Source organism: Bos taurus, chromosome 1 (genome assembly GCF_002263795.3).
Source record: "Bos taurus isolate L1 Dominette 01449 registration number 42190680 breed Hereford chromosome 1, ARS-UCD2.0, whole genome shotgun sequence".
In the NCBI taxonomy this organism is placed as follows: Eukaryota; Metazoa; Chordata; class Mammalia; order Artiodactyla; family Bovidae; genus Bos; species Bos taurus.
Window position 1 is genome coordinate 139,490,506 of NC_037328.1, and position 27,689 is coordinate 139,518,194.

Genomic DNA, 27,689 nt, shown 5'->3' on the forward strand with positions numbered 1-27,689 from the left:
ACATCCCTTCTTCCTTGGATTTCCTTCTTATTTAGGTCACCACAGAGCACTGAGTAGAATTCCCTATATATTATGTTCTCATTAGTATCTATTTTATAAATAGTGTCAGTAGTGTCTATTATCCCATTTTAATGATGATGCTTATCAATGGGCACACAGCTAGTAAGTGGTGAAACAGACTCAGGCCTGTGTGCCTTTGCCCCTTCCCCACAGGTATGTGCGTTTATATGATATTCATATGTGCATCTGTGTATGTACACATATGTGTGCCTGTATACATATCAGGATACCTATATTCTGAGAAAGAGCAGTTGGAACTGGATTCTAGAATTTAAAAATGTATGATCCTCATCCTGCAGAGAGAAAGGCTCTTAGTGGCCAGTGTCACTGGGGTCTTAGCCCTGAGCTATTGGCCCAAGTGAGGACACATTGTTTGAGACATGCCTCACTGTGTTTGGTCTCGTGGTGGGAAAGGCAATTCTGCCTGTGATGGAAACAATGAGCCAGCAGAGATAGAGGACACTTTCCGGGGATAAAGCATGTGGATCTTGAGGGTGACAGACCACACAGATTTCACAGTGACCACACTGTTTCCCAGGTGGTTCAGTGGTGAAGAATCTGCCTGCCAATGCAGGAGACACAAGAGACATGGGTTTGATCACGAGTTTGGGAAGATCCCCTGGAGAAGGAGGGGACAACTCTCTCCAGTATTCTTGCCTGGAGAATCCTCATGGAGAGAGGAGCCTGGCGGGCTATAGTCCATGGAGTCACAAAGAGTCAAACACGACTGAGCGATTAGCACTTTCCTTTTTTTAAAAAAGCTGAATGGTTAAACTACTCTTAAGATACCTAGTTGTTAAACCACTAAGCTAAAACACTTAAATTATTTCACCAAAAACATGTACATCTAGGTTCATAGTTAGTTAAAAAGTGACTCTTACTACTCAAGACTAGTCATGCCTTCCCAGTACAAACAGTGAAATAAGCTCTTTGAACAGACCTAAGCCCAAGCCCTGCTTCACTGGTTCCAGCCTCTCCTCTTTCCTCAGCCTTTTCCCCAGGTGCACCCTCACCCCCATCCTCCTTTTCAAAGCACCTCTGTCCTCCTGTCACACTGCTGTGCCCATCCTCCCTGCCCCGTCATGGTCCTGTCATCTTCATCTTTGTGTCGCAGTCCCATTCTGTTCCTGCCGTCGGCACCCTCAGTCTGGTTCAGGTCCTCATCCTGAGCCACGTTCCTGCTGGTGCTGGCTCTACCCTGTGCTGGGTCCTCTCTCTCTTCCAGGTCACCTTAAAGAACGTGGCCCCTTCTTCCAAGGACCAGGGTAGGAAGAGGTTCAAAGGCCTTTCCCCTTCCTGTTCTCCACAGCTCCAGCATCAGTCGCAAAGCATACCTCCTCAACCCCACCTTAGGGCTTCCACCCACCTCTGCCCAAAGACAATAGGGCAAAAGGTGTCCCAAGCAAATGAATGCAGTAAAATAATTTTTCTTTTTGGCTATACCGTTTTTCCCCCTTTTTAAAATTTCTGAGCTCAGAGCAAGTGTAGAAACCTTCATAGTTATAAAGATCCACAATAAAACCTTTTCATCATTGCTTAGAAATGGTCAGTCTTTCATACACATACACCCACAGCCAGCTCTCACTCACCCACCAATAAGTCCTCAGTTATCCACAGTCACCTTTACACAAACACACACACACCTTATTTTAAATTATTCTCTTCCTTCTCAGAACTACAGAGATCATGCATCAGGCAGACTGGGAGCTCTTCTGAGGCTCAGATTTGGCTATTTTCATCACTGATCCACTTCAGTGAGAGAGGATCTCAGAGAAGGTATACCAGTTTTTTGAATGACTATCACAAAACGTCTTGGTGGGCTTCCCAGGTGGTACTAGTGGTAAAGGACCTATTTGCCAGTGCAGGAGACATAAGGAGTCGCAGGTTTGATCCCTGGATCAGGAAGATCCCCTGGACTAGGGAATGACAACCCCATCCAGTATTCCACTAATGAACCTTGCCTGGAGAATCCCATGGATAGAGGAGCCTGGCAGGCTATAGTCCATGGGGTCACAAAGAGTCAGCGTGACCGAGGGGCTTAGCATGCACCCATGTGCACACAGGTTTTGGCATTGTACTGAAAAATCACAGCAAGGAAGGGTATAACTGAAGGAGTCTGAAAGTAAATTTTTCTACAAAAGAAAGAAATAACCACATTTTGAAAATCAAATTATAGAAATATATTGCTTGCTATTTACATTAGTCTAAAGAAAGGCAATGCCAAAGAATGGTCAAACTACCACTCAATTGCACTCATCTCACACGCTAGTAAAGTGATGCTTAAAGTTCTCCAAGCCAGGCTTCATCAACACAGTTACATGAACTGTGAACTTCCAGATGTTCAAGCTGGTTTTAGAAAAGGCAGAGGAACCAGAGATCAAATTGCCAACATCCCCTGGATCATGGAAAAAGCAAGAGAGTTCCAGAAAAACATCTATTTCTGCTTTATTGACTATGCCAAAGCCTTTGTGGCTCACAATAAATTGTGGAAGATTCTGAAAGAGCTGGGAATACCAGACCACCTGACCTGCCTCTTGAGAAACCTGTATGCAGGTCAGGAAGCAACAGTTAGAACTGGACATGGAACAACAGACTGGTTCCCAATAGGAAAAGGAGTACGTCAAGGCTGTATATTGTCACCCTGCTTATTTAACTTCTACGAAGAGTACATCATGAGAAACGCTGGGCTGGAAGAAGCACAAGCTGGAATCAAAAGATTGCTGGGAGAAATATCAATCACCTCAGATATGCAGATGACACCACCCTTATGGCAGAAAGTGAAGAGGAACTCAAAAGCCTCTTGATGAAGGTGAAAGTGGAGAGTGAAAAAGTTGGCTTAACGCTCAACATTCAGAAAACGAAGATCATGGCATCTGGTCCCATCACTTCATGGGAAATAGATGGGGAAACAGTGGAAACAGTGTCAGACTTTATTTTTCCGGGCTCTAAAATCACTGCAGATGGTGATAGCAGCCATGAAATTAAAAGATGCTTACTCCTTGGAAGGAAAGTTATGACCAACCTAGATAGCATATTCAAAAGCAGAGACATTACTTTGCCAACAAAGGTCCGTCTAGTCAAGGCTGTGGTTTTTCCAGTGGTCATGTATGGATGTGAGAGTTGGACTATAAAGAAAGCTGAGTGCCAAAGAATTGATGCTTTTGAACTGTGGTGTTGGTGAAGACTCTTGAGAGTCCCTTGGACTGCAAGGAGATCCAACCAGTCCATCCTAAAGAGATCAGTCCTGGGTGTTCTTTGGAAGGACTGATGCTAAAGCTGAAACTCCAGTACTTTGGCCACCTCATGTGAAGAGTTGACTCATTGGAAAAGACTCTGATGCTGGGAGGGATTGGGGGCAGGAGGAGAAGTGGAAGACAGAGGATGAGATGGCTGGATGGCATCAGCGACTCGATGGACATGAGTCTGAGTGAACTCCGGGAGTTGGTGATGGAGAGGGAGGCCTGGCATGCTGCGATTCATGGGGTCGCAAAGAGTCGGACACGACTGAGCGACTGAACTGAATGATACATTGGGGTACAGGGATCTTCAGGGGCATAAAATTTGGGTTAAAGAAGCAGCCAAGATTTATTTAAAATAATTCAAGAGTATTCATACACAAAAGAGTACCCAAGGGAGAACAAGCAGGTTCTGCATGCTCAGTCACTTCAGCAGTGTCTAACTCTTTGTGACCCAACGGACTGTGGCCCTCTAGGCTCCTCTGTCCATAGGATTCTCCAGGCAAGAATACTGGAGTGGGTTGTCATGCCCTCCTCCAGGAGATCTTCCATACCCAAGGATCGAAGTCTTCTGCATTGGCAGCAGATTCTTTACCTGGGAAACCCTCACTTGGATCATGGAATTTAGGTTCTAGTCCACTGTGAAGTGATAGTTCATTTGGGCTGCTGCCAATTTATGAATAAGTATCTTGCATAAAGGACACAATAAATATTTGTGGAATAAATAAATGAGGAATCAGTTTAAAAAATTTGTATTGTCTCTTAGAACTCAACATGCATTTTATTTCTTATAGAAATAATTTTATAAACACTAACTGCCTTCTTACACAGTTCTGTGAAATTCTAGACTCAGTGTAAGATGTAGTATATTGTTTGATGATTTCTTGTCATAAACCCATGGGGGCCAGACTACTTCTGAATTTTGGGGGGTTTATTCTTTGGGATGGGCTTTCCTGGTGGCTCAGCCTTTTCCTGGCAGGGTCTTCTGCCCTGGTCTTGCCAGTGGGTGCAGGACTCCCACCTCTCCAGAGGAAGGGCTGTGAAACCTTTCGAGAACCTGGAGGAAAACTATGAGTCCTTCTCCCTAGAAAGTTCACAAACACAAATAGATGCACACAGATACACACACTCACACACAAAATGCAAAGGATTCCCTAAGGCTCCCAGAGTCAGGTCTTAGATGAAGACTCCCTGCTCTGAAGCTGGGAAGAAGGGCAACTGAAGACTCTAGCTCTTCACAGGGTCCCAGGCAGGCTGGCTGTGGGAGGCAGGCCCTGGGGGAATGTGGCACTGGATGTGCTCCACATGCAACAGGCTCTTAATTGTTTTTCGGCCACTTACTGACACCAGTTCTGATGGTCCCAGCCGGAAAAGAGTGGCAGTGGTTTCTACACAGGGAATATTTATAAGCCCGGCATTGCATGTCTGGGAATAACCACAGTCTAGGCAAGGGGGCAGGAAATGAGGAGGTCGAGGATGGTGCAGAGCTACTCCCAGTTTGGACAGTTAGAAGCTGATGCTGTTGCTACTCTTAAAATCCGCAAGGAAATGACATTAACAGCCTTTTGACCAGCCCTGTTCCTAAAGAGCATCTTTGCCAATATGCCTCACCGGACTCGAAGACCATCTTCGTGGGGTGCTGAGACAGATAGTTACATTTCATTGGAGATTGAAACCTTGCCTCTTCAGCTGAGATGAAAGGCAAGAAGCCCGTGAAATCCAAGTACTGTGGTGCGCTGTAACAGGGCCACCTGTTAACTAAAAACGGAACTAACCTCACTCACGGGTTCCAGGAGGGTGAGCTGGGCAAGACGGCTTTCTGTCAATTTTGTGATTATTCTTAATTTCTCTATTTCCTACTCCTTCTATAAAAAAATTCACTTGTAATACTTATAATTTTGTAAGTACTGGTACAATCTGGAAAAATAATAAAACTGAATATGGGCCACTCCCGATTACCAGTTCATTAAATAATAATGTCATTATAACCCGAAATTTGGTCTTGGTTGGGAGATTTTGCTTCTTACCTTTAAGTTGGGAGATTTTAGAAACATTATACTTCTTCTTCTCCTTTTTTTCTTTTACTGTGGGCTTCTCTAAGTAGTTGTTTCTAGCTGTGGTTTCTGAGCATGCAGACAGAAAGTCTTCGGAATAATCGTAGTGGGAGCTTGGGCTTCTGCAGGAACACCGAGATCTGCTATAATCAACACTCTTGTCAGAAGCGTTGCTGTTCCTGGGAAAACCTGGGCTGCTGCTCTCCCTTTTTGAGGAACTCCCGCCATTTTCGACGGCTGTGCCCGGGAAATGTCCACCCAGATTTGTTTCTGTTGGACCAGCCAATGACATAGTAAACAACCTAATACAAGAAAAGTAGTTTTAGGTTTAGAGCTATAGCCCTAAAAACAGACCTATGCTTTATTATGTGTGTGTCTTCAGTTGTGTCCGACTCTTTGGACCATGGACTGTACCCCGCCAGGCTCCTCTGTCCATTGGATTCTCCAGGCAACAGTGCTGGAGTGGGTTGCCATTTACTGGGTGGTGAGGATCACCTAACTACATTCATTCATTCACCTGGGAAAATGACCAGCTGACTCCTCCATGTGTAGTCCCTGTTCTTTCCCAGAGAGTGATCAAGAGGAGAGCCACATTTATCCTTCGGACGTTGACTTTGGAATGCACACAGGTGGCAGGCGGCATCTAAGATGGCCTGCACCGATTTCCACTTTCTGGTGTAATCCCCTTCACTCCGGTGTGACTCAGAGGTGGCTTCCAAGGTGAGGTAACTAAAGGACTCTGACTTCCCTCTTTTTTTTAAAAAAAATTATTTATCTATTTATTTTTTAATACATTTATTATTTGTAATAAATAAATTAATATTATTTGTTTATAATAAATGGTCTTCCCTGGTGGCTCAGATGGTAAAGACTTTCCTTGCAATGTGGGAGACCTGGGTTCAATCCCTGGGTCAGGAAGATACCCTGGAGGAGGGAATGGCAACCCATTCCAGTATTCTTGCCTGGAGAATCCCATGTACAGAGGAGCCTGGCGAGCTACAGTCCATGGGGTTGCAAACAGTTAGACATGACTGAGTGACTAACACTTTCACTTGCACTTATGATAAATGTTATATTTACATTATTTATATAATATTTATATTATAATAAATAACTAATGTTATCTATGATAATATATTAATATAATTTAATGTACATAATATTATATATACACACACACAGGTCTCCGTTCCTGCCCGTGGGCTTTCCCTGGTTGCAGCCAGCAGGGTCTACTCTCCAGTTCTGGAGTGCAGGCTTCTCATCATAGTAACTTCTGTTGTTGCAGACCATGGGCTCCAGGGGGCAAGGGTTCAGTAGTTGTGACACATGGTCCCATGGCAAGTGTGATCTTCTTGGACCAGCAACTGAACCCATGTTCCCTGCATTGGCACACGGATTCTTAACCTCTGGACCATGGGGAACATACAGCATGCTACATCTTGATATATCCAATTTATGATAGTGTACAGTTCAGATTTTCAGTTGCATTTACATTTTGAACAATCAGTGTTTACAGTATAACGATTCCCATTTTATTGCACTTGAAGCATGATTTCACTATGTTTCTATCATTATAGAGTTTATAGTATTAGTAGTCTCTTTGCTGTTACGTATGACTCCGGAATTGCAGGTCAAGAAGAAACAGAACCTGACATGAAACAGCTGGCTGGTTCAGATTTGGGAAAGGAGAATGACAAGGCTGTATATTGTCACCCTGCTTATTTAACTTACATGCAGAGTACATCATGTGGAATGCCAGGCTGGATGAAGCACAAGCTGGAATCAAGATTGCTGGGAGAAATATCAAAAACCTCAGATATGCAGATGACACCACCCTTATGGCAGAAAATGAAGAGGAACTAAAGAGCCTCTTGATGCAAGTGAAAGAGGAGAGTGAAAAAGTTGGCTTAAAACTCAACATATAAAAACTAAAATCATGGCATCAGGTCCCATGACTTCATGGCAAATAGAAGGGGAAAAAGTGGAAGCAGTGATAGATTTTCTCTTCTTGGTCTCCAAAATCACTACAAATGGTCATGAAATTAGAACACACTTCTTAGAAGGAAGGCTATGACATATGGCAATCTGAGCATTTTAAAAAGCAAAGACATCAGTTTACCAACAAAGGTCCATATAGTCAAAGCTATGGTCTTTCTAGTAGTCATGTACAGATGTGAGAGTTGGACCATAAAGAAGGCTGATCACCAAAGAATTGATGCTTTCAAATTGTGGTGCTGGAGAAGACTCTTGAGAGTCCCTTGGAATGCAAGATCAAACCAGGTAATCCTAAGGGAATCAACCCTGAATGCTTTTTGGAAATCAACCCTGAATCCTCATTGGAAGGACTGATGCTGAAACTGAAGTTCCAGTACTTTGGCCACCTGATGCAAAGAGCTGACTCATTGGAAAAGACCCCGATGCTGGGAGAGACTGACGACAAAAGGAGAAGAGAGTGCAGAGAATGAGATGATTGGGTGGCATCATCGATTCAATGGACATGAACTTGGACAAACTCTGGGAGATGGGGACGGACAGGGAGGCCTCACATGCTGCAGTCCATGGGGTCCCAAAGAGTTGGACACAACTTAGCAACTGAACAGCAACAACAATGACTCAGGAATATAACCCACAATTAAAAAGACTAATGGAAAATGGTGAATCTTTTGATGATATGATTTTTCTGGAATGCACTGTAGTGAAAAGGGGTGTCTGCTTATATATACAATAAATTTGTAAATCACATTCATTTAATTATAGAATGAGAAATAAGATTGCTGAAGAGCAAGATTTATATCTGAATAATTCTGAATTCTACAGTGTTGTATAGTTGCTCAATTCTGCTTTTATAACAAGGCCAACCGAAAAATAAACACAAGCAAAAATGTTTTAAAATGAATAAATGTGGACTTCCTTGTGGTGGAGTGGATAAGAATCCATCTGCCAATGCAGGAGACATGGGTTCAGTCTTTGGTCTGGGAAGATTCCACATGCTGAAGGGCAACTAAGCCCCTGCGTCACAACTACTGAGCCCACGTGTTGCAACTACTGAAGCCCATGCGCCTAGAGCCTCTGCTCCACAAGAGAAGCCACTCCAGTGAGAAGTCTGTGCATGGCAACAAAGAACAGCCCCAACTCGCAGCAACTAGAGAAAGCCTGCACACAGCAATGTAGACCCAGCGCAGCCAAAAAATAAAAATGAATACAATTTAAAATAAAGATAAAATGAATTAATGCATACCTGGTGTTCTTTACCAGATGTTCCTAAAGTGTATGAAAAATCAACTTTATGTCCTGAGTGGAGGGGTCTTCACACTGTAGTATTTATGAAGTTTTCAGGATAGTGTTTTTTTGACATGTTTTGATTTCTTTTTAAGAAAATAATGTATTTCAAAAAACCTAGAATGATATTACAGAAGTAAAATTTTAAGAGCCCATATACAAACATTTATAAAAGAAGTTAACCTAGATGTCCATCAGCAGATGGATAGATAAGAAAGCTGTGGTACATATACACAATGGAATATTACTCTGCCATTAAAAAGAATACATTTGAATTAGTTCTAATGAGGTGGATGAAACTGGAGCCTATTATATAGAGTGAAGTAAGCCAGAAAGTAAAACACCAATACAGTATACTAATGCACATATATGGAATTTAGAAAGAAGTTAACTATTACCCTGTATGCAAGACAGCCAAAAAGACACAGATGTATTGAACAGTCTTTTGGACTCTGTGGGAGAGGGAGAGGGCAGGATGTTATGGGAGAATGGCATTGAAACATGTAAAATATATGTGAAACGAATCGCCAGTCCAGGTTTGCTGCATGATACAGGGTGCTCGGGGCTGGTACACTGGGATGACCCAGAAGGATGGGATGGGGAGGGAGGTGGGAGGGGGGTTCAGGATGGGGAACACATATACACTCATGGCAGATTCAAGTCAATGTATGGCAAAACCAATACAATACTGTAAAGTAAAATAAATAAATTAATTAAATTTTTAAAAAGTTTTGAACCATTATTAATATTCATTCATTTGCATATGAATTGCTTTATACTTCACATACTATAAGGCTTTTTCTCTATCAAAGTGATTTGTAAATTATATGTTTCATGATGGTAGTATTTTTGATAGTTTTGTCTATGCTGTATCCTCTGTGCCTAGAAGAGTTCCTTGGAAATAATGTGTTCAATAAATATTGATTAAATAAATTAATGTTCAGGGTGCCTGTATGCTTAATTCCTGTCTCCATATCCATTACTCCTGACAAACTTCTCACTAGTGACCCGACTCAATGCCCTAAATAAATGCTTGCCAATATAATAAAGAAATACATATCTAAAACTAAAAGCAAACCTCATGCTTAACAGTGAAACATTAATTTACAGTGTTGTAAAAATTAAGATAAAGGTGCCAATGCTCACTTCTGTTGATTAATAATTGTTCTGTAGGCACTAGCCACTGAAATTGGACATGAGAAAAAATAGCAGGTATAAATGTTGGGGAAAAAAGGCAAATTATTTATTATATGTGCTGCTGCTGCTAAGTCACTACAGTTGTGTCCGACTCTGCAACCCCATAGACGGAAGCCCACCAGGCTCCCCCATCCCTGGGATTCTTCAGGCAAGAACACTGGAGTGGGTTGCCATTTCCTTCTCCAATGCATGAAAGTGAAAGTGAAGATGCTCAGTCATGTCCGACTCTAGCGACCCCATGGACTGCAGCCTACCAGGCTCCTCCGTCCATGGGATTTTCCAGGCAAGAGTACTGGAGTGGGGTGCCATTGCCTTCTCCGATTTATTATGTGTAGATAATATAATTTTAAACTTAGAAAACCTCATAAAACATTATAAAATAATGAGAATTCAATAAAGCCATAGGTTATTAAATGCATATGTTAATTAAAATGACTTAGAAAACAGATGAAAAGACCCCACTTACTATATCAGCTAAAAAATCAAAAATATCTGATACAAGTATAATACAAATAATATGAAGAAAACTTTAAAACTACTGAAATAAAAGATTTATGTATGTGGAAACACATACTGTGTCCTTATATAGGAAGGACTTTGGTGATAAAGATGTAAATTCTCCCTAATTTAATTTACATAATCAAAATATTCCTAGTAAAAATGTTGAGTAATTTTTTAGAAATTTGACAAAATGATACTAAATTCACATAGTTATAAATATGAAAAATGAGAACAAAAAAGATTTTGAAAAAAAAAATGAGAAAGGACCACCTCTATCAGATACTAAGGTATAAAACTACAGTTAGTAAAAGAGTTTGATTCTAGTGCTTGAATAGACAGAACAATATAATGAAATAAAGACTTCAGAAACAGAAACATATGGAAACTTGGCATAAAATAAAGGTGGAGAAGAGTAGACATTCAAGAAATGATGGGGTGGGGGCAACAGACTAGACTTCCATCTGGAAATCAAACAAAAGTGAATTCTTATTACCTTTCTTACACTGAAATAAACACTAGGTGAATTGAAAATGTAAATGTGAAAAACAAATGTTAAAAGAAAACATGGGGGGGGTGGCAAGAAATAAAGCCCACAAACCACAAAGGAAACAATTAGAAAAACTGCACAAAATTTTAAGAAGTTTTCTTATTGAGGTAAAGTTGATTTATAATATTATATCTTTCAGGGGTACAACAAAGTGATTCTCACAATTTTAAAATATTGTACTCCATTTATAGTTATTATAAAATTCTGGCTATATTCCTTGTGCTGTACAATATTTCCTTGTAGCTTATTTATTATATACATACTAATTTATACTTCTTAATCCCTTACCCCATCTTGCCTTTTCCCTACTCCCTCTCCTTACTGGTAACGATTAGCTTCTTCTCTATACCTGTGAGTCTCTTTTTCTTTTTTGTTATATTCACTAGTTTGTTTTATTTTTCCTTCCTCTGCAATTTTTTGGAATCATTTGAGAAGGACAGGTGTTAACTCTCCTCTAAATGTTTCATAGAATTCACCTGTGAAGCCATCTTGTCCTGAACTTTTGTTAGCTGAGAGTTTTTTTTTTCACATTATTGATTCAATTTAATTACTAGTAATTGGCCTGTTTATTATTTTCTATTTTTCCATGATTCAGTCTTGGGAGATTTTACATTTCTCTGATAATTTGTCCATTTCGTCTAGGTTTTACATTTTATTGGCATACAGCTGGCTGTAGTCATCTCATGATCCTTTGTATTTCTGTGGTATTAGTTGTAACTTCTTTTTCATTTCTAATTTTATTGATTTGGACCCTCTTTTTTTTTCTCGGTGAGTTTGGTAAAGATTTAACAATTTTGTGTATCTTTTCAAAGAACCAGCTCTTAGTTTAACTGATCTTTTCTATTCTTTAGACTTTTTTTTTTAGTCTCTATTTCATTTCTGCTCTGATCTTTTTGATTTATTTCCTTCTACCAATTTTGGGTTTCATTTGTTCTTTTCCTTGTTCTTTAGTGGTATGGTTAAGTTTTATTCGAGAATTGTTTTTGTTTGTTTCCTGAGGTAAGCTTGTACCACTGTAAGCTTCCCTCTTAGAACTGCTTTTGCTGCTTTTGGATCCTTGTGTTTTCAATTTCATTTGTCTCCAGGTATTTTTTTTTATATCCTGATTTCTTCAGTGATCCTTTGGTTAGTTAGTAGCAGATAGCCTCCATGTGTTTGTGTTTTTGCCTTTTTTCCCCCTTGTAGGTATTTCTAGTCTCATAGCATTGCGGAGAAGGCGATGGCACCCCACTCCAGTACTCTTGCTTGGAAAATCCCATGGACAGAGGAGCCTGGTAGGCTGCAGCCCATGGGATCACGAAGAGTTGGACAAGACTGATTGACTTCCCTTTCACTTTTCACTTTCATGCATTGGAGAAGGAAATGGCAACCCACTCCAGTGTTCTTGCCTGGAGAATCCCAGGGACGGGGGAGCCTGGTGGGCTGCCGTTTATGGGTCTCACGGAGTTGGACACGACTGAAGTGACTTAGCAGCAGCAGCAGCATGTTGGGTGCATATATAAAAATTTTAAAACTTCTCTATAACAAAAAATAAGTCATAAACTTAAAAGGCACATCAGAAACTGGGAAGACTACTCTCAACATATATGACAAACAGCTAACTCAACTCCTTAATTTATAAAGAACTCATGATAATCCATGAGTAAAATGGGTGAAGGGTATGAACACATTATATACCAAGCACATTACAGCAACAGAGACAACCAAAAATATAAAAAAAGTTTTTTACCACTTCCCTGGTGATACAGTGGATAAGAATCCGCCTGCCAATGCAGGGGACACAGGTTTGATACCTGGTCCAGGAAGATTCCACATGCCACAGAGCAATTGAGCCTGTGTGCATAGCTATGGAAGCTAGTGTGCCTGCAGCCTGTGCTCCTCAATAAAAGAAGCCACTGCAATGAGAAGTCTGTGCACTGCAGTGATATCCCCATTCGTTTTTATGCTGGCTTCGAAGATGGAGGAAGGGGTCATAGGCCAAATATAGTCTTTTCTAGAAGATGTAAGAGGCAAGGGGATGGATTCTTCCCTGAATGCCTGGAAGGATCCAGCCCTGCTGATATCTTAATTTTTAGCCTCATGAGACACATTTCAGACTGCCGACCTCCAGAACAGATTTGTATTGGTTTAAGTCACTGGGCTTGTGGTATTTGTTAGAGCAATGACAGGAAACTATTAGAGATTGTCTTGAAAATCATTATGAATCAAAATGAGACTAAAATAGGCTATTAAAATGTAAAATAAAAAGATAAAGTATTATACAGTTTAAAGTCAAAGAAGAGGGTAACTTCAAGTGCTTTGGGAAAGTAACTTAATGTTCTCAAAAGAAGCTTTCTATACCTGGTCCAGACTACATCTAGAAAAAAGATCACCAACTCTGGAGAGCTGGTGGGATTGTTTGCTTTGGAAAAACTAGCTAGAGAAACTAGCCAGCTCTCTCATCAAACACTCAGGGTGGAGATTCTAAAAACCAAGAAGGCTGTCTGGTGCAAAGGCATTGGTGGAGTGGTGGCATGGCTGGAGGCTGAGAAAGCTGGGTAGGGAGGAGATGATGTGTGTAGGGGGCAGTGGGTGACAACAGATGACAGCAAGATCGGGAGATTATCTACACAGAGCAAATAAGATCATTGAGGAAATCAAGTTGTTTTCTGCCTGATAGAGTTTTACTTACACAGAGAGGGGGAAGGCTCAAAATAACCCTGAAGTGTTAGGTTTTATATATATATATATATATATATATATATATATACACATACATACACACACATTTTATACACACAGGGACAGATATAGAAATACAGATGTGTGTGTGTGTGTGTATTTTTCCTAACTCTGTTGAGGACCTAGAAGCAATGACACCCCTGTAACAATGAGCACACTGAGCTCCATTCTTCACTAAATACCATTCTTTACAAAAGGAAATCAACCCTGAATGTTCATTGGAAGGACTGATACAGAAGCCAAAGCTCCAATACTTTGGCCACCTGATGCAAAGAGCTGACTCATTGGAAAAGATTCTGGTGCTGGGAGGGATTGAGGGCAGGAGAAGGCGGCGACAGAGGATGAGATGGTTGGGTGGCATCACTGACTCAATGAACATGAGTTTGAGCAAACTCCAGGAGATGGTGAAGGACAAGGAAGCCTGGTGTGCTGCAGTCCACAGGGTCACAAAGAGTTGGACACCTCAGTGACTGAACAACAACTACTAACTCGAATCAGAGTTCCTTGGAGAAACGGATAATTCCAGGCATGGATCAGGTAAAGTTCAAGATAAAGCTGGTATGTGCTTAAAGGACATGGAAGCCAACTTGAAGTATTCTCCCATTAAATCTAGGACAATTTGAACATCAAAATAAATAAGGATGAAATAAGATGACAACCTGTTAAATAAGATAGGAACCTATGAGTCCATACTGATACAAATGAATAAATAAATAGAGAAAGGAAGAGAAAGCTCTTCCTTATGGCACAATGACAGCTAATAAATGTAGAAGGAACAGAGGAAAAGAAACAATGACTGATGCCTATCAGGGAGTTAGTTGAAACAGGCAGGACCTGCCATTGAATGCTAAGTGCCAGTGAGTGTAAGTCTGATAAGGAACAGGATTGTGCATAATACTAACCAAAAACATGGAAAGAGGGTGGCTTTGTGCAGAAACCTGGCAGACACCTTGATCGTCATCTGGTCAGCAAGGCCTGAACCACCAGTGGGACAGGTGGATCTCATATGCCCTCTGGAGACTGCTAAGGGGAAAGGGTCATTCCTGAAATCTCCCTGCCAGGAACTGGCCTGAGTTGGGTCACGGGGAGGCACCAGCTGGACCCAGGTTGAGGGTCATTCTACAGGAGGAAAAGCCTGAACTCTTTGACACAAAGTTCAGCAGAATGTAAAATGAATACAAAAGCTCTTCCTTTAGCTTAAAAAACCAGTGTTACGTACGTAAGATGATCACTTATTTTAGGGTTTTCAAGAACATGATTTTGAACACCGTATCCACCTTTAAGATGATGTTCCAGTGGGGGAAGGAGAGGGTGGGACAGATTGGCAGAGTAGCATTGAATATGCATTGCCATTGGTAAAACAGTCAGTGGGAAGTTGCTGTATAACCCAGGGAGCTCAACCCAGTGCTCTGCAATGACATGGAGGGGTGGGATGGGGTGGCAGGAGGGAGGGAGGTTCAAGAGGGACGGGATGTATGTATACATATGGCTGATTCATGTTGCTGTATGACAGAAACCAGAACTTCCAGGTGGCTCAGTGGTGAAGAATCTGCCTGCTAATGCAGGAGACCTGGGTTCCATCTCTGGGTCAAGAAGATACCCTGGAGCAGGAAATGGCAACCCACTCCAGTATTCTTGGGAAATCCTATGGACAGAGGAGCCTGGTGGGCTACAGTCTATGGGGTTGCAAGAGTCAGTCATGACCTAGCAACTGAACAACAGTAATGGCAGAAACCAACACAATATTGTAAAGCAATTATCCGCCAATTAAAAATAAATAAGATGATGTGTCCCAACTTTTGGCTTCAGAAATGTGATCTCTCTAATAGTGAAGAAAGGCAGTTTAAGAATGAACACAGGGTTGAGAAGAAAGAGAGCATACTATAGAAGGGAAAAAGGCTTGTGTGGCATCTGAGCTCTTGCTCTTGGCAGTATATCTAGCTGTCTGGTCTCAGTGGTTTAATGTATGAAAATTTCTGCTTTCAATGATGTCTAAGGTTTAGTCCAGCACGAAAATCCATACATTAAATATATCTATATACATCAGAAGTTGCAAGCTTTCTTGGATAACATGGAATTGTGCCATGTTCAAGATTTGGATGGTTATAGACAAATTATGTAGGTTTTGGGTATTTAACAATTTTATGTATTTTATTTATTTTTGACAAACTGTTCAAATCCATTACCAGACTAGGCCTCCCAAAGAAGCACCTTCAGGGTTAGAAGTTCTACTCCCACCAAGCAGTGGCAAATGCAACTACCGCACTCGTCTGTGCTCAGTCTCGCTCAGTCATGGGGGACTCCTTTCGACTCCATGACTGTAGCCCACCAAGCTCCTCTGTCCAGGGATTCTCCAGGCAAGTATACTGGAGTGGGTAGCCATTTCGTTCTGCAGGGGATCTTCCTGACCCTGGGTCTACTGCACTGTAGGCAGGTTCTTTACTGTCTGAGCCACCAGGGAAGCCCAACTATTGCATGGGCTACAGAAAAATTCAACATTCTAGGGCTAAATTTATAGATGTGTAAACTTTTAGCTCTTTCTCCCAGCCGCTGCCACATATCTTTTTAACTTCCAGTGTTGACCTGACTCTTTTTCATTACAATGTTTATTTTAATAAAATTCCATAAAAATATCCCAAATTCGATCTTACACATTTGGATGTTCATTCATTCACTCTTTCAACACACAGTTGAGTGCTTACCACGTGCCAGGAGCTGTGTGAGGTGTGGAGGGTATAGTGAACACAGAAATGTGTCTGTTTTTGTGGAGCTAGTATGTCAGTAATAAAATAATCACTGTAGTGACTGTTCTATGTGTTTTAAAGCAAAAAGCTACAAGTCTGTGAGGACACGTGACAAAAAAACCTGATCCAGACAGTGACCTGGGAAGCTTCTCTAGAGCAGTGCCAGCTGACTGAGATATATGGGGTCAGTGGGAACTGCCTGGGCAGAGAGAAATGTTTGGTATGAGGGAAGAACGGTGTGGACAGAAGAGGCAGCACCAGGGCTTGTCGATGGAGGAGGGCCCCATGTTTGGGGCCCAGTGAGAAACTCCAGGGGGTGCAGATGGGTCTCCAGAGGTCCAAGAGGTGAGCAAGCTTCAGGGCATCAGAAGGCACATTTATGATATGGCTCATTCATCCAAGAGGAACAGACAGCTAGCACTAAGAAGAGAGAGAGGCTGGGGAAGGGGGATATGATGAGCGCTGCCTTCTGAACAGGTGACTCTGGCTGCATTCTCCATCCCTGTGCAAGATGGAGAACAGAAGAGGGAAATGTCAGAGAGTAGTGGATGCAGAAGGCGGGACTAAGGAAGGCGGGAGCTTGGACCGAGGTGCCTGCGATGATCTGAAAGATGCATGGGGGACAATGTCACTGGGGCATGGAGGCCCACTGGATGCTGGCGGGAGGGAAAATGTCAAGGAGGAATCCTGGATTCCAGTGCAGGGGTGCCAGTGGGGTGGGTGGGGGAGACCATCAGGGCTTGTGTGTGCTAAGTTGCAGGGGGTCTGAGAGGTATTAAGTTGTGTTGCCACCCAACAGCTTGACCTATGGGTTGAACTCAGAAGATGCCAAGTGGAGAGATCAAGTTGGGGGGCCAAGAGCATAGAGATGGTGGGCATGGATTTGTGCCTAGTGTTGGAATCTGGGGGCCTGAGGGGAGGACACTGCACTTTGAGGAACTGCAGTGCTAAGAAGCCAGGAGAGGACAGCAGCTGGGATGGGAGCAGGAAGTGTGGAGGTTGAGGGCACAGGGGCCGAGGGAAGGCAGCCCTTTGCTGTGGGGTCAGACTTAAATGCTGCTGGGAGACTGAGCAAGACTGAATGGCCAGGGATGTCTGATTAGCGGTTCTTGTTTTAATGCAGAGGTGAGAGTGGAGGGCAGACTGGAGCAGGCTGAGGAATGAGAGATGAGGAATGGATACACTGAATACCGCGATTCTTTACCAAAGTTTGCCTGTCGAGGGGGATGAGAAATTGGACATGTCAACTACAAACTGGCACTTGCCAAGAGCATTTGGCAGCAACTGAATAACAACAGGTGACGCTAGTGGTGGAGAATCTGCCTGCCAATGCAGGAGATGTAAGATATGTGAGTTCAATTCCTAGGTCTGGAAGATCCCTTGGAGGAGGGAATGGCAACCCACTCCAGTATTCTTGCCTGGAGAATCCCATGAATAGAGGAGCCTGGTGGGCTACAGTCCATGGAGTTGCAAAGAGTTGGACATGACTGAAGTGATTTAGCGCACACACACAAAAAACAAGAAGGACATTTGCCATCTGCCTGTGCTGCAGCTACTGACCTTCAACACTCCCTGAAGGGAATATAGGGTGGAGAGTGAGGCACTCTGTGCTCCAAGGAAACGTGGGACAAGTCTTTAGATAGATATTTTCAGGAACTGACTGCATGATCTCAATCTTTGCATCTCCTCATATCTAGAAAAGCACTAAACCTTTTTTAAAGTTAGTGACTAGCAGAGAACCTTTTTTAAAGTTAGTACTTCATTGCTTTGGCTTCCCCTTCACCAAAATCTTATGTATTGATCTTCCCCCACTGCCTCTTCAGGCTTCCCTGGTGGCTCAGGTGGTAAAGAATCCACCTGTGATGCAGGAGACCTGGATTCTATCCCTGAGTCAGGAAGCTCCCCTGTAGAAGGGAATGGCTACCAACTCCAGCATTCTTGCCTGGTTAATCTCCTGGCCAAAGGAGCCTGATGGGCTGCAATCCACAGGGTCACAAAGAGTTGGACACGACTGGGTGACTAAGCACAGCACTGCCTCTTTAGGGCAGTCTCTCAGAGCTATCTGAGGTGCTGCCTCCCCAGGCTGCAGTCCTCATTTTGCCCCACATAAAACTTAACTTGCAGCTCTCACGTTGTGCATGTTTTTTTAGTCGACAGTTATTAACTAGAAAATGAAGAGGAGTGCGGGTCAGGGAGCTTGTTTCTCTTTCTTTTGTGATGGGAGGTCTTCAGTTCAGTTCAGTTCAGTCGCTCAGTCGTGTCCAACTCTTAGCGACCCCATGAATTGCAGCATGCCAGGCCTCCCTCTCCATCACCAACTCCCGGAGTTCACCCAAACTCATGTCCATTGAGTCGGTGATGCCATAAAGCCATCTCATCCTCTGTCGTCCCCTTCTCCTCCTGCCCCCAATCCCTCCCAGCATCAGAGTCTTTTCCAGTGAGTCAACTCTTCGCATCAGGTGGCCAAAATATTGGAGTTTCAGCTTTAGCATCAGTCCTTCCAAAGAAATCCCAGGACTGATCTCCTTCAGAATGGACTGGTTGGATCTCCTTGCAGTCCAAGGAACTCTCAAGAGTCTTCTCCAACACCACAGTTCAAAAGCATCAATTCTTTGGCACTCAGCTTTCTTCACAGTCCAACTCTTACATCCATACATGACCACTGGAAAAACCATAGCCTCGACTAGACGGACCTTTGTTGGCAAAGTAACGTCTCTGCTTTTCAATATGCTATCTAGGTTGGTCAGAACTTTCCTTCCAAGGAGTAAGCGTCTTTTAATTTCATGGCTCCAATCACCACCTACAGTGATTTTGGAGCCCCCCAAAATAAAGTTTGACACTGTTTCCACTGTTTCCCCATCTATTTCCCATGAAGTGATGGGATCAGATGCCATGATCTTCGTTTTCTGAATGTTGAGCTTTAAGCCAACTTTTTCACTCTCCTCTTTCACTTTTATCAAGAGGCTTTTTAGTTCCTCTTCACTTTCTGCCGTAAGGGTGGTGTCATCTGCATATCTGAGGTGATTGATATTTCTCCCAGCAATCTTGATTCCAGCTTGTGCTTCTTCCAGCCCAGCGTTTCTCATGATGTACTCTGCATAGAAGTTAAATAAGCAGGGTGACAACATACAGCCTTGACGTACTCCTTTTTCTGTTTGGAACCAGTCTGTTGTTCCATGTCCAGTTCTAACTGTTGCTTCCTAACCTGCATATAGGTTTCTCAAGAGGCAGGTCAGGTGGTCTGGTATTCCCATCTCTTTCAGAATTTTCCACATTTCATTGTGATCCATACAGTCAAAGGCTTTGGCATAGTCAATAAAGCAGAAATAGATGTTTTTCTGGAACTCTCTTGCTTTTTCAATGATCCAGGGGATGTTGGTAATTTGATCTCTGGTTTCTCTGCCTTTCCTAAAACCAGCTTGAACATCTGAAAGTTCATGGTTCACGTTTTGCTTAAGCCTGGCTTGGAGAATTTTGAGCATTACTTTACTAGCCCGTGAGATAAGTGTAATTGTGCGGTAGTTTGAGCACTGTTTGGCATTGCCTTTCTTTGGGATTGGAATGGGAGGTCTTAAACATGTTTAAAAGCCAAGGGAAAGAGCCAGCAGAGATGGGAGAGGTGATGACACGGGTGAAAGAATGGGCAGCCAAAAGTAACAGCAAGCAGGAGGGGGTAAGACCCAACGCACAGGGGAACTTGCTGCGGTGGTGGCTGGAGCTGGAGGAGAGTCCCCTCCTGTGGCTTTAAGAGGCTCTGGGACGTGAAAGCACGCGGGATGAGGAGGAGCCGCGGGAGAGTGGAACATCCCACAAACCCTCTGCAAATCGCAATTGTTCTACTGTTGCTCCTTTCCTCAGTCAGGGTTTCACGGGATGGAAAAAAAAAGAAAACGAAGGTGGGCGTTTGCGATTGGCCAGGGGACAGGTGGGCGGGGCCATCCGCTCCCAGAGAGTAGCGGACAAGTCTTGTCAGTCATTGCATCACTCTGTGACTGACAGGACTTGCTACCAAAGGGATCAGCCCAGGAATGCTACTGTGTCCCCATTTCAATTCACCTCTATTGGTGCTTCTCTAAAACACCAAACAAGAAAAACTACTAACAGACTGTAAAATTCCTCCACGACTTCTTTTTCTCACTGGGAAGAAGTCTACAGATTCTTTATTTCTTCCCTAAAATCAGTTAGTTTTAATGTTCTTGCCATAGCTCTATCCAGAGACACTGTCCTAAGCCTCAGAAAGCTAAAGGGCATCTTTTGATTTTTAGCTTAATAGTAAGGCACTTACGGAGCTTTATCTACTGGTTTAAAGGTCACAATTCTCAAAATACATACTAAAAATGTTGTATTGTTATCTATAAACTATAAAATTCAAATCCTTAAAAAAAAAATAACCCCACCTAACTCACATGAAATAACAGAGAAAGGGAAACTAGCCTGTCTCTACTCAATGCAGAGAGACCAATTAGGAGGCTTCTGACATAATCCAGGACTGGACCTGGGTGGTGACAGTGGGGGTTGGGAGAAATGGTAGGACTGTACATGTATTCTAGGTACATTCTGAAGGATGTGTTGACAGACTGAAGGTGCAGATGGAGGAAGAAAGGGAGTACAGGAGGACTCCCAAGGCCCAGACAACTGACAATGGCTTCTAGTAACTGGGATGGGGACGAGTAGGTTTGGGAGAAGCGTTCTGGACTTGCTGTGTAGGAGATGGTTAGTCATCTATGGAGAGATGTGGGCAGAAGACACGAGTCTGTAGCTCAGAGGAGGCTCAGGACAGGAGAAACGCAGTTGGGGTTCATCGGCATTGAGATTGGTTTTGAGCCTATGACACTGGATGAATTCATTAAGAAAGTGAGTGTAGATTAAAAAAAAAAAAAAAAAAGACTCAAGGTCACGTTCCGCAGTGAAAATCTGGTCTGAAAAAAGTTACCTGTTGGCACAAGTGTGGCAAGGAAATGTTAACGCGCCACCGGGAAATTGCGGACAGAGAGCTCCGAGCCTGAGTTCAGCGGGGGAGGGGCAAACATACAGATGCTGTTGCAAACGGTTCAGACTTCCAGGGGATGGGGATTAAGGGACCGTCAGCGCTGAGATTAGAAGAAAACAAAGCAAAGCAAAAGCAAGCCGGTAGATGCATAAATGAAGGTGTCAGATTTAAAAGGGAAATAGTGAAAGCGAGTAAATTGGGGAAGGGGTGAAATTTGCCCCCGCGTGATGGGGCAGGGGGGTGGGGTGGGGTGACTGGGGCCGGCCGTCCCCTGCCCGTCAGCCTCTGGCGGCCAGTCTGCGTGCGGGCGGGTCCGGGACCCGCCACCCGCCCGGGACAGCGTGGGCTTGTGAGTGCGCTGTGTGGGCTGAGTCACAGTGTCTGAACCAGGAAAGAGGACGCCGAGGGCCGCTCCTCACCAGACCGCGTTTGCAGGAGGAAGCGGCCTGAAGACCCGGCTACGTTACCAACTCCAGAGCCAGGCAGCGATGCCCGAGTTGGGCAGGGGCGGACTGAGTGATCGGGAGACACCGGAGGGCTCAGAAAGGTTAGCAGGAGGCTCGGCTGGGCGCGGCGGCGGCTGGGCGGTTAACGGTTCAGCGCTACTCGCGCGGCAGCGCCAGCCCCGCGGCCCCCGGCTCTGACGCGTCGCCCTGGAAACCGGCGCGCGGGGCCTCCTGGGACTGGCCCGCCAGCCGGAAGGGGCTAGGGAACAGGCCCGCAAGGCCTGCGCGCACGCGCACTCGAGACCGCGTCCGTGCGGCCTGGGCGGGGACGTGAGTTCCGTCCCAATGGACTGTTAGGGTAAAGTCAGCTGGCTGCGAAGACGTTCGCAAACAAGCCTCCCACCGCTCCTCCTCGGCGTCTAGGACCACGCCTGCGTCCTGGCGCGCTCGTGGCGAGGGAGACGGCCCCTCGGCGTCCCTGTGGGCGCAGAGTTACCGCGGATCCTTCCCGCGTCGGGTCCCTCGCGTCCGCGCACCGGCTGTGTTGAATCCAAGTCCGATGTGTATGTCCGCTCCCCAGCCTGGTAGGGCCGTGTACCTAGAGCACAGCGCCCGTGTTAAACTCTATAAAGATGGATTTCTCCGTAGCAGAAAATCTGATCCCAAAGCAATGCATATTTGGTGAAGACAAATTACCATGTAGAGAAAAGTACCAAGGAAAAGTAAAAAAAAAATGAGTGATTGATTAGGAGTTTTTAGTGGTACAATAGAGCTTCCCTGGTGGGTGAAACAATAAATGTCTCCAAACCTTAATCCACATTGAGGGTAATCGTATTTCTTAAAAAAAAATGTATGCCCATGTTATTGTCGCAAAGTGACACCTTGGAACTTCTCTGGTGGTCCAGTGGTTAAGATTATACTCCCAATGCAGGGCCCTGGGTTTGATCTCTAGTTTGGAAACCAGAATGAAAGAATGAAAACCACAATCACAGAAAACTAATCAAACTGAAAGAAAGTGAAGAAGAACTAAAGAGCCACTTAATGAAAGTGAAAGAGGAAAGTGAAAAAGTTGGCTTAAAGCTCAACATTCAGAAAACTAAGATCATGGCATCTGGTCCCATCACTTCATCGCAAATAGATGAGGAAACAGTGGAAACAGTTGCTATTTTTTTTTTTTTTTTTTGGGCTCCAAATTCACTGCAGATGGTGATTGCAACCATGAAATTAAAAGATGCTTACTCCTTGGAAGGAAAGTTATGACCAACCTAGACAGCATATTAAAAAGCAGAGACGTTATTTTGTCAACAAAGGTCCGTCTAGTCAAGGCTATGGCTTTTCCAGTATTCATGTATGGATGTGAGAGTTGGACTGTGAAGAAAGCTGAGTGCGGAAGAATTGATGCTTTTGAACTGTGGTGTTGGAGAAGACTCTTGAGAGTCCCTTGGACTGCAAGGAGATCCAACCAGTCCGTCCTAAAGGAGACCAGTCCTGGGTGTTCATTGGAAGGACTGATGTTGAAGCTGAAACTCCAATACTTTGGCCACCTGATGCGAAGAGCTGACTCATTTGAAAAGACCCTAATGCTGGGAAAGTTTGAGGGCAGGAAGGGAACAACAGAGGATGAGATGGTTGGATGGCATCACCGACTCAATGGGCATGAGTTTGAGTAAACTCCAGGAGTTGGTGATGGACAGGGAGGCCTGGCATACTGTGGTTCATGGGGTCGCAAAGAGTCGCATGCGACTGAGTGACTGAACTGAACTGAACCAAACTGATCACATGAACCACAGCCTTGTCTAACTCAGTGAAACTATGAGCCATACCGTGCAGGGCCACCCAAGACTGATGGTCATGGTAGAGCATTCTGACAAAACATGGTCTGCTGGAGAAGGGAATGTCAAACCGCTTCAGTATTCTTGCCTTGAGAACCCCATGAACAGTATGAAGAGGCAAAAAGATAGGACACTGAAAGATGAACTCCCCAGGCCGATAGGTGCCCAACATGCTACTGGAGAACAGTGGAGAAATAACTCCAGAAAGAATGAAGAGATGGCGCCAAAGCAAAAACAACACCCAGTTGTGGTTGTAACTGGTGATGGAAGTAAAGTCCGATGCTGTTAAGAACAATATTGCATAGGAACCTAACGTTCTAGGTCCATGAATCAAGGTAAATTGAAAATGGTCAAATAGGAGATGGCAAGAGTGAATAACCACATTTTAGGAATCAGTGAATTAAAATGGACTGGAATGGGCGAATTTAACTCAGATGACCATTATATCTACTACTGTGGGCAAGAATCCCTTAGAAGAAATGGAATAGCCCTCCTAGGCAACAAAAGAGTCCAAAATGCAGTACTTGGATGCAATCTCAAAATGACAGAATGATCTCTGTTTGTTTCCAAGGCAAACACAATCAATATCACAGTATTCCAAGTCTATGCCCCAACCAGTAATGCTGAAGAAGCTGAAGCTGAACGGTTCTATGAAGACCTTTGAGACCTTCTAGAACTAACACCCCCAAAACATGTCCTTTTCATTATAGGGGACTGGAATGTAAAAGCGGGAAGTCAAGAGATACTTGGAGTAACAGGCAAATTTTCCCTTGGAGTACAAAATGAAGCAGGGCAAAGGCTAACAGAGTTTTGCCAAGAGAATGCACTGGTCATAGCAAACACCCTCTTCCAACAACACAAGACAAGATTCTATGCATGGACATCACCAGATAGTCAATACCAAAAGCAGATTGATTACATTCTTTGCAGCCAAAGATGGAGAAGCTCTATACAGTCAGCAAAAACAAGACTGGGAGCTGACTGTGGCTCAGATCATGAACAGGATCCTTATTGCCAAATTCAGACTAAAATTGAATAAACTAGGGAAAACCACTGGACTATTGGGCCAAAGTACTGGAAATTCAGCTTCAGCATCAGTCCTTCCAATATTTAGGGTTGATATCCTTATAAATCATGGGAAATAGATGGGGAAACAGTGGAAACAGTGTCAGACTTTATTTTTCTGGGCTCCAAAATCACTACAGATGGTGACTGCAGCCATGAAATTAAAAGACACTTACTCCTTGGAAGGAAAGTTATGACCAACCTAGATAGCATATTCAAAAGCAGAGACATTACTTTGCCAACAAAGGTTCGTCTAGTCAAGGCTATGGTTTTTCCTGTGGTCATGTATGGATGTGAGAGTTGGACTGTGAAGAAGGCTGAGCGCCAAAGAATTGATGCTTTTGAACTGTGGTGTTGGAGAAGACTCTTGAGAGTCCCTTGGACTGCAAGGAGATCCAACCAGTCCATTCTGAAGGAGATCAGTCCTGGGATTTCTTTGGAAGGAATGATGCTAAAGCTGAAACTCCAGTACTTTGGCCACCTCATGTGAAGAGCTGACTCATTGGCAAAGACTCTGATGCTGGGAGGGATTGGGGGCAGGAGGAGAAGGGGACGACAGAGGATGAGATGGCTGGATGGCATGAGATAGCTGGATGGCATCACTGACTCGATGGACGTGAGTCTGAGTGAACTCCGGGAGTTGGTGATGGACAGGGAGGCCTGGCGTGCTGCGATTCATGGGGTCGCAAAGAGTTGGACACGACTGAGTGACTGATCTGATCTGATCTGATCCTTATAAATCAAAAAATATTAGGGCTGTTTTTCCAGTTGGCAAAAGCAAGACTGAGGCTCAGATCATGAACTCCTTATTGCCAATTCAGACTTAAATTGAAGAAATTAGGGAAAACCACTGGAGTATTCGGGTGTGCTCTAAATCAAATCCCTTATGATTATACAGTGGGAGTGACAAATAGATTCAAGGGATTAGGTCTGATGGGCAGAGTGCGTGAAGAACTATGGATGGAGGTTTGTGACATTTGTTGAGGAGGCAGTGATCAAGACCATCCCCAAGAAAAATAAATGCAAATATGCAAAATGTTTGTCTGAGGAGGCCTTACAAATAGCCGAGAAAAGAAGAGAAGTGAAAGGTAAAGGAGAAAAAGAAAGATACACCCATTTGAATGCAGAGTTCCAAAGAATAGCAAGGTGAGATAAAGAAGGCTTCCTCAGTGATCATTGAGTAGGTGATGACATCCAACCATCTCATCCTCTGTCCTCCCCTTCTCTTCCTGCCTTGTCTTTCCCAGTATCAGGGTCTTTTCCAGTGAGTCAGTTCTTCACATCAGGTGGCCAAAGTATTAGAGTTTCAGCTTCAACATCAGTCCTTCCAATGAATATTCCAGACTGATTTCCTTTAGGATGGACTGGTTGGATCTCCTTGCAGTCCAAGGGACTCTCGAGAGTCTTCTCTAACACCATTATTCAAAAGCATCAATTCTTTGGCGCTCAGCTTTCTTTATAGTCCAACTCTCACATCTGTACATGACTACTGGAAAAACCATAGACTTGACTAGATGGACCTTTGTTGGCAAAGTAATGGCTCTGCTTTTTAATATGCTGTCTAGGTTGGTCATAGCTTTTCTTTCAAGGAGTAAGTGTCTTTTCATTTCATTCCTGCAATCAACATCTGCAGGGATTTTGGACCCCCCCCCCCCAAAATAAATCTGCCACTGTTTCCACTGTCTCCCCATCTATTTGCCATGAAGTGAAGGGACCGGATGCTACAATCTTAGTTTTCTGAATGTTGCGCTTTAAGCCAAACTTTGTCACTCTCCTCTTTCACTTTCATCAAGAGGCTCTTTAGTTCTTCTTTGCTTTCTGCCATAAGGGTGGTGTCATCTGCATATCTGAGGTTATTGATGTTTCTCCTGGAAATCTTGATTCCAGCTTGTGCTTCATCCAACCCAGCATTTCTCATGATGTACTCTGCATATAAGTTAAATAAGCAGGGTGACAATATACAGCCTATACAATAAGCAAAAATGAGACTGGGAGCTGACTGTGGCACAGATCCTGAACTCCTTATTGCAAAATTTAGACTTAAATTGAAGAAAGTAGGGAAAATCACTAGACCATTCAAGTATGACCTAAATCAAATCTCTTACAATTATACAGTGGAAGTGACAAACAGATTCAAGGGTTTAGATGTGATAGAGTGCCTGAAGAACTATGGATGGAGGTTCATGATATTGTGGAGGCAGTGATCAAGACCTTCCCCAAGAAAAAGAAATGCAAAAAGGCAAAACGGTTGTCTTAGGAGGCCTTACAAATAGCTGAGAAAGGAAGAGAAGCGAAAGGCAAAGGAGAAAAGAGAAGATATACCCATCTGAATGCAAAGTTTCAAAGAATAACGAGACATGAGAAAGCCTTCCTCAGTGATCAATGCAAAGAAATAGAGGAAAACAATAGAATGGGAAAGACTAGATCTCTTCAAGAAAATTGGAGATATCAAGGGAACATTTCAAGCAAAGATAGAGACAATAAAGGAGAGTAATGGTATGGACCTAACAGAAGCAGAAGATATTCAGAACAGGTGGCAAGAATACACAGAAAAACTATAGAGATACCAAAGGAACATTTCATGCAAAGATGGGCACAAAAAGCACAGAAATGGTACAGACATAACAGAATCAGAAGATATTAAGAAGAGGTGGCAAGAATATACAGAAGAACTATACAAAAAAGATCTTCATGACCCAGATAACCACAATGGTGTGATCACTCACCTAGAGCCAGACATTCTGGAATGCGAAGTCAAGTGGGCCTTAGGAAGCATCACTATGAAGAAAGCTAGTGGAGGTGATGGGATTCCAGTTGAACTATCTCAAATCCTAAAAGATGATACTGTGAAATTGCTGCACTTAAAATGCCAGCAAATTTGGAAAACTCAGCAGTGGCCACAGGACTGGTAAAGGTCAGTTTTCATTCCAATGCCAAAGAAAGGCAATGCCAAGGAATGTTCAAACTACCGCACAATTGCACTCATTTACATGCTGGCAAAGTAATGCTCAAAATTC

General features: G+C 43.4%; 1 protein-coding gene and 2 non-coding genes across 12 annotated transcripts in view; all 3 read right to left on the reverse strand.

Moving 5' to 3' along the window:
- LCA5L (lebercilin LCA5 like) overlaps positions 1-22,009 on the reverse strand; it is a 41,911-nt gene extending 19,902 nt beyond the window's left edge. Inside the window, exons 1-5 of one of the 10 annotated variants that reach the window (XM_024992716.2) lie at positions 21,749-22,009; positions 21,273-21,429; positions 8,589-8,746; positions 5,324-5,652; positions 4,908-5,054 (exon numbers count right to left, since the gene is read on the reverse strand). In XM_024992716.2, coding sequence (XP_024848484.1) covers positions 4,908-5,054; positions 5,324-5,642 — 466 coding nt within the window. In that variant the 5' untranslated portion in view covers positions 5,643-5,652; positions 8,589-8,746; positions 21,273-21,429; positions 21,749-22,009. Of the gene's footprint in view, positions 1-4,907; positions 5,055-5,323; positions 5,653-8,588; positions 8,747-21,272 lie in introns of all 10 variants that reach the window. The other 9 variants (XM_024992726.2, XM_024992769.1, XM_024992734.2 and 6 more) reach the window with 9 other exon arrangements.
- On the reverse strand, positions 1,529-1,598 carry LOC112448323 (small nucleolar RNA U2-30). The gene has a single exon (XR_003036690.1). It is a non-coding gene; the product is annotated as a small nucleolar RNA U2-30 (small nucleolar RNA).
- Positions 1,728-1,807, reverse strand: LOC112448325 (small nucleolar RNA U2-19). The gene has a single exon (XR_003036692.1). It is a non-coding gene; the product is annotated as a small nucleolar RNA U2-19 (small nucleolar RNA).
- Positions 22,010-27,689: the final 5,680 nt, after the last annotated feature.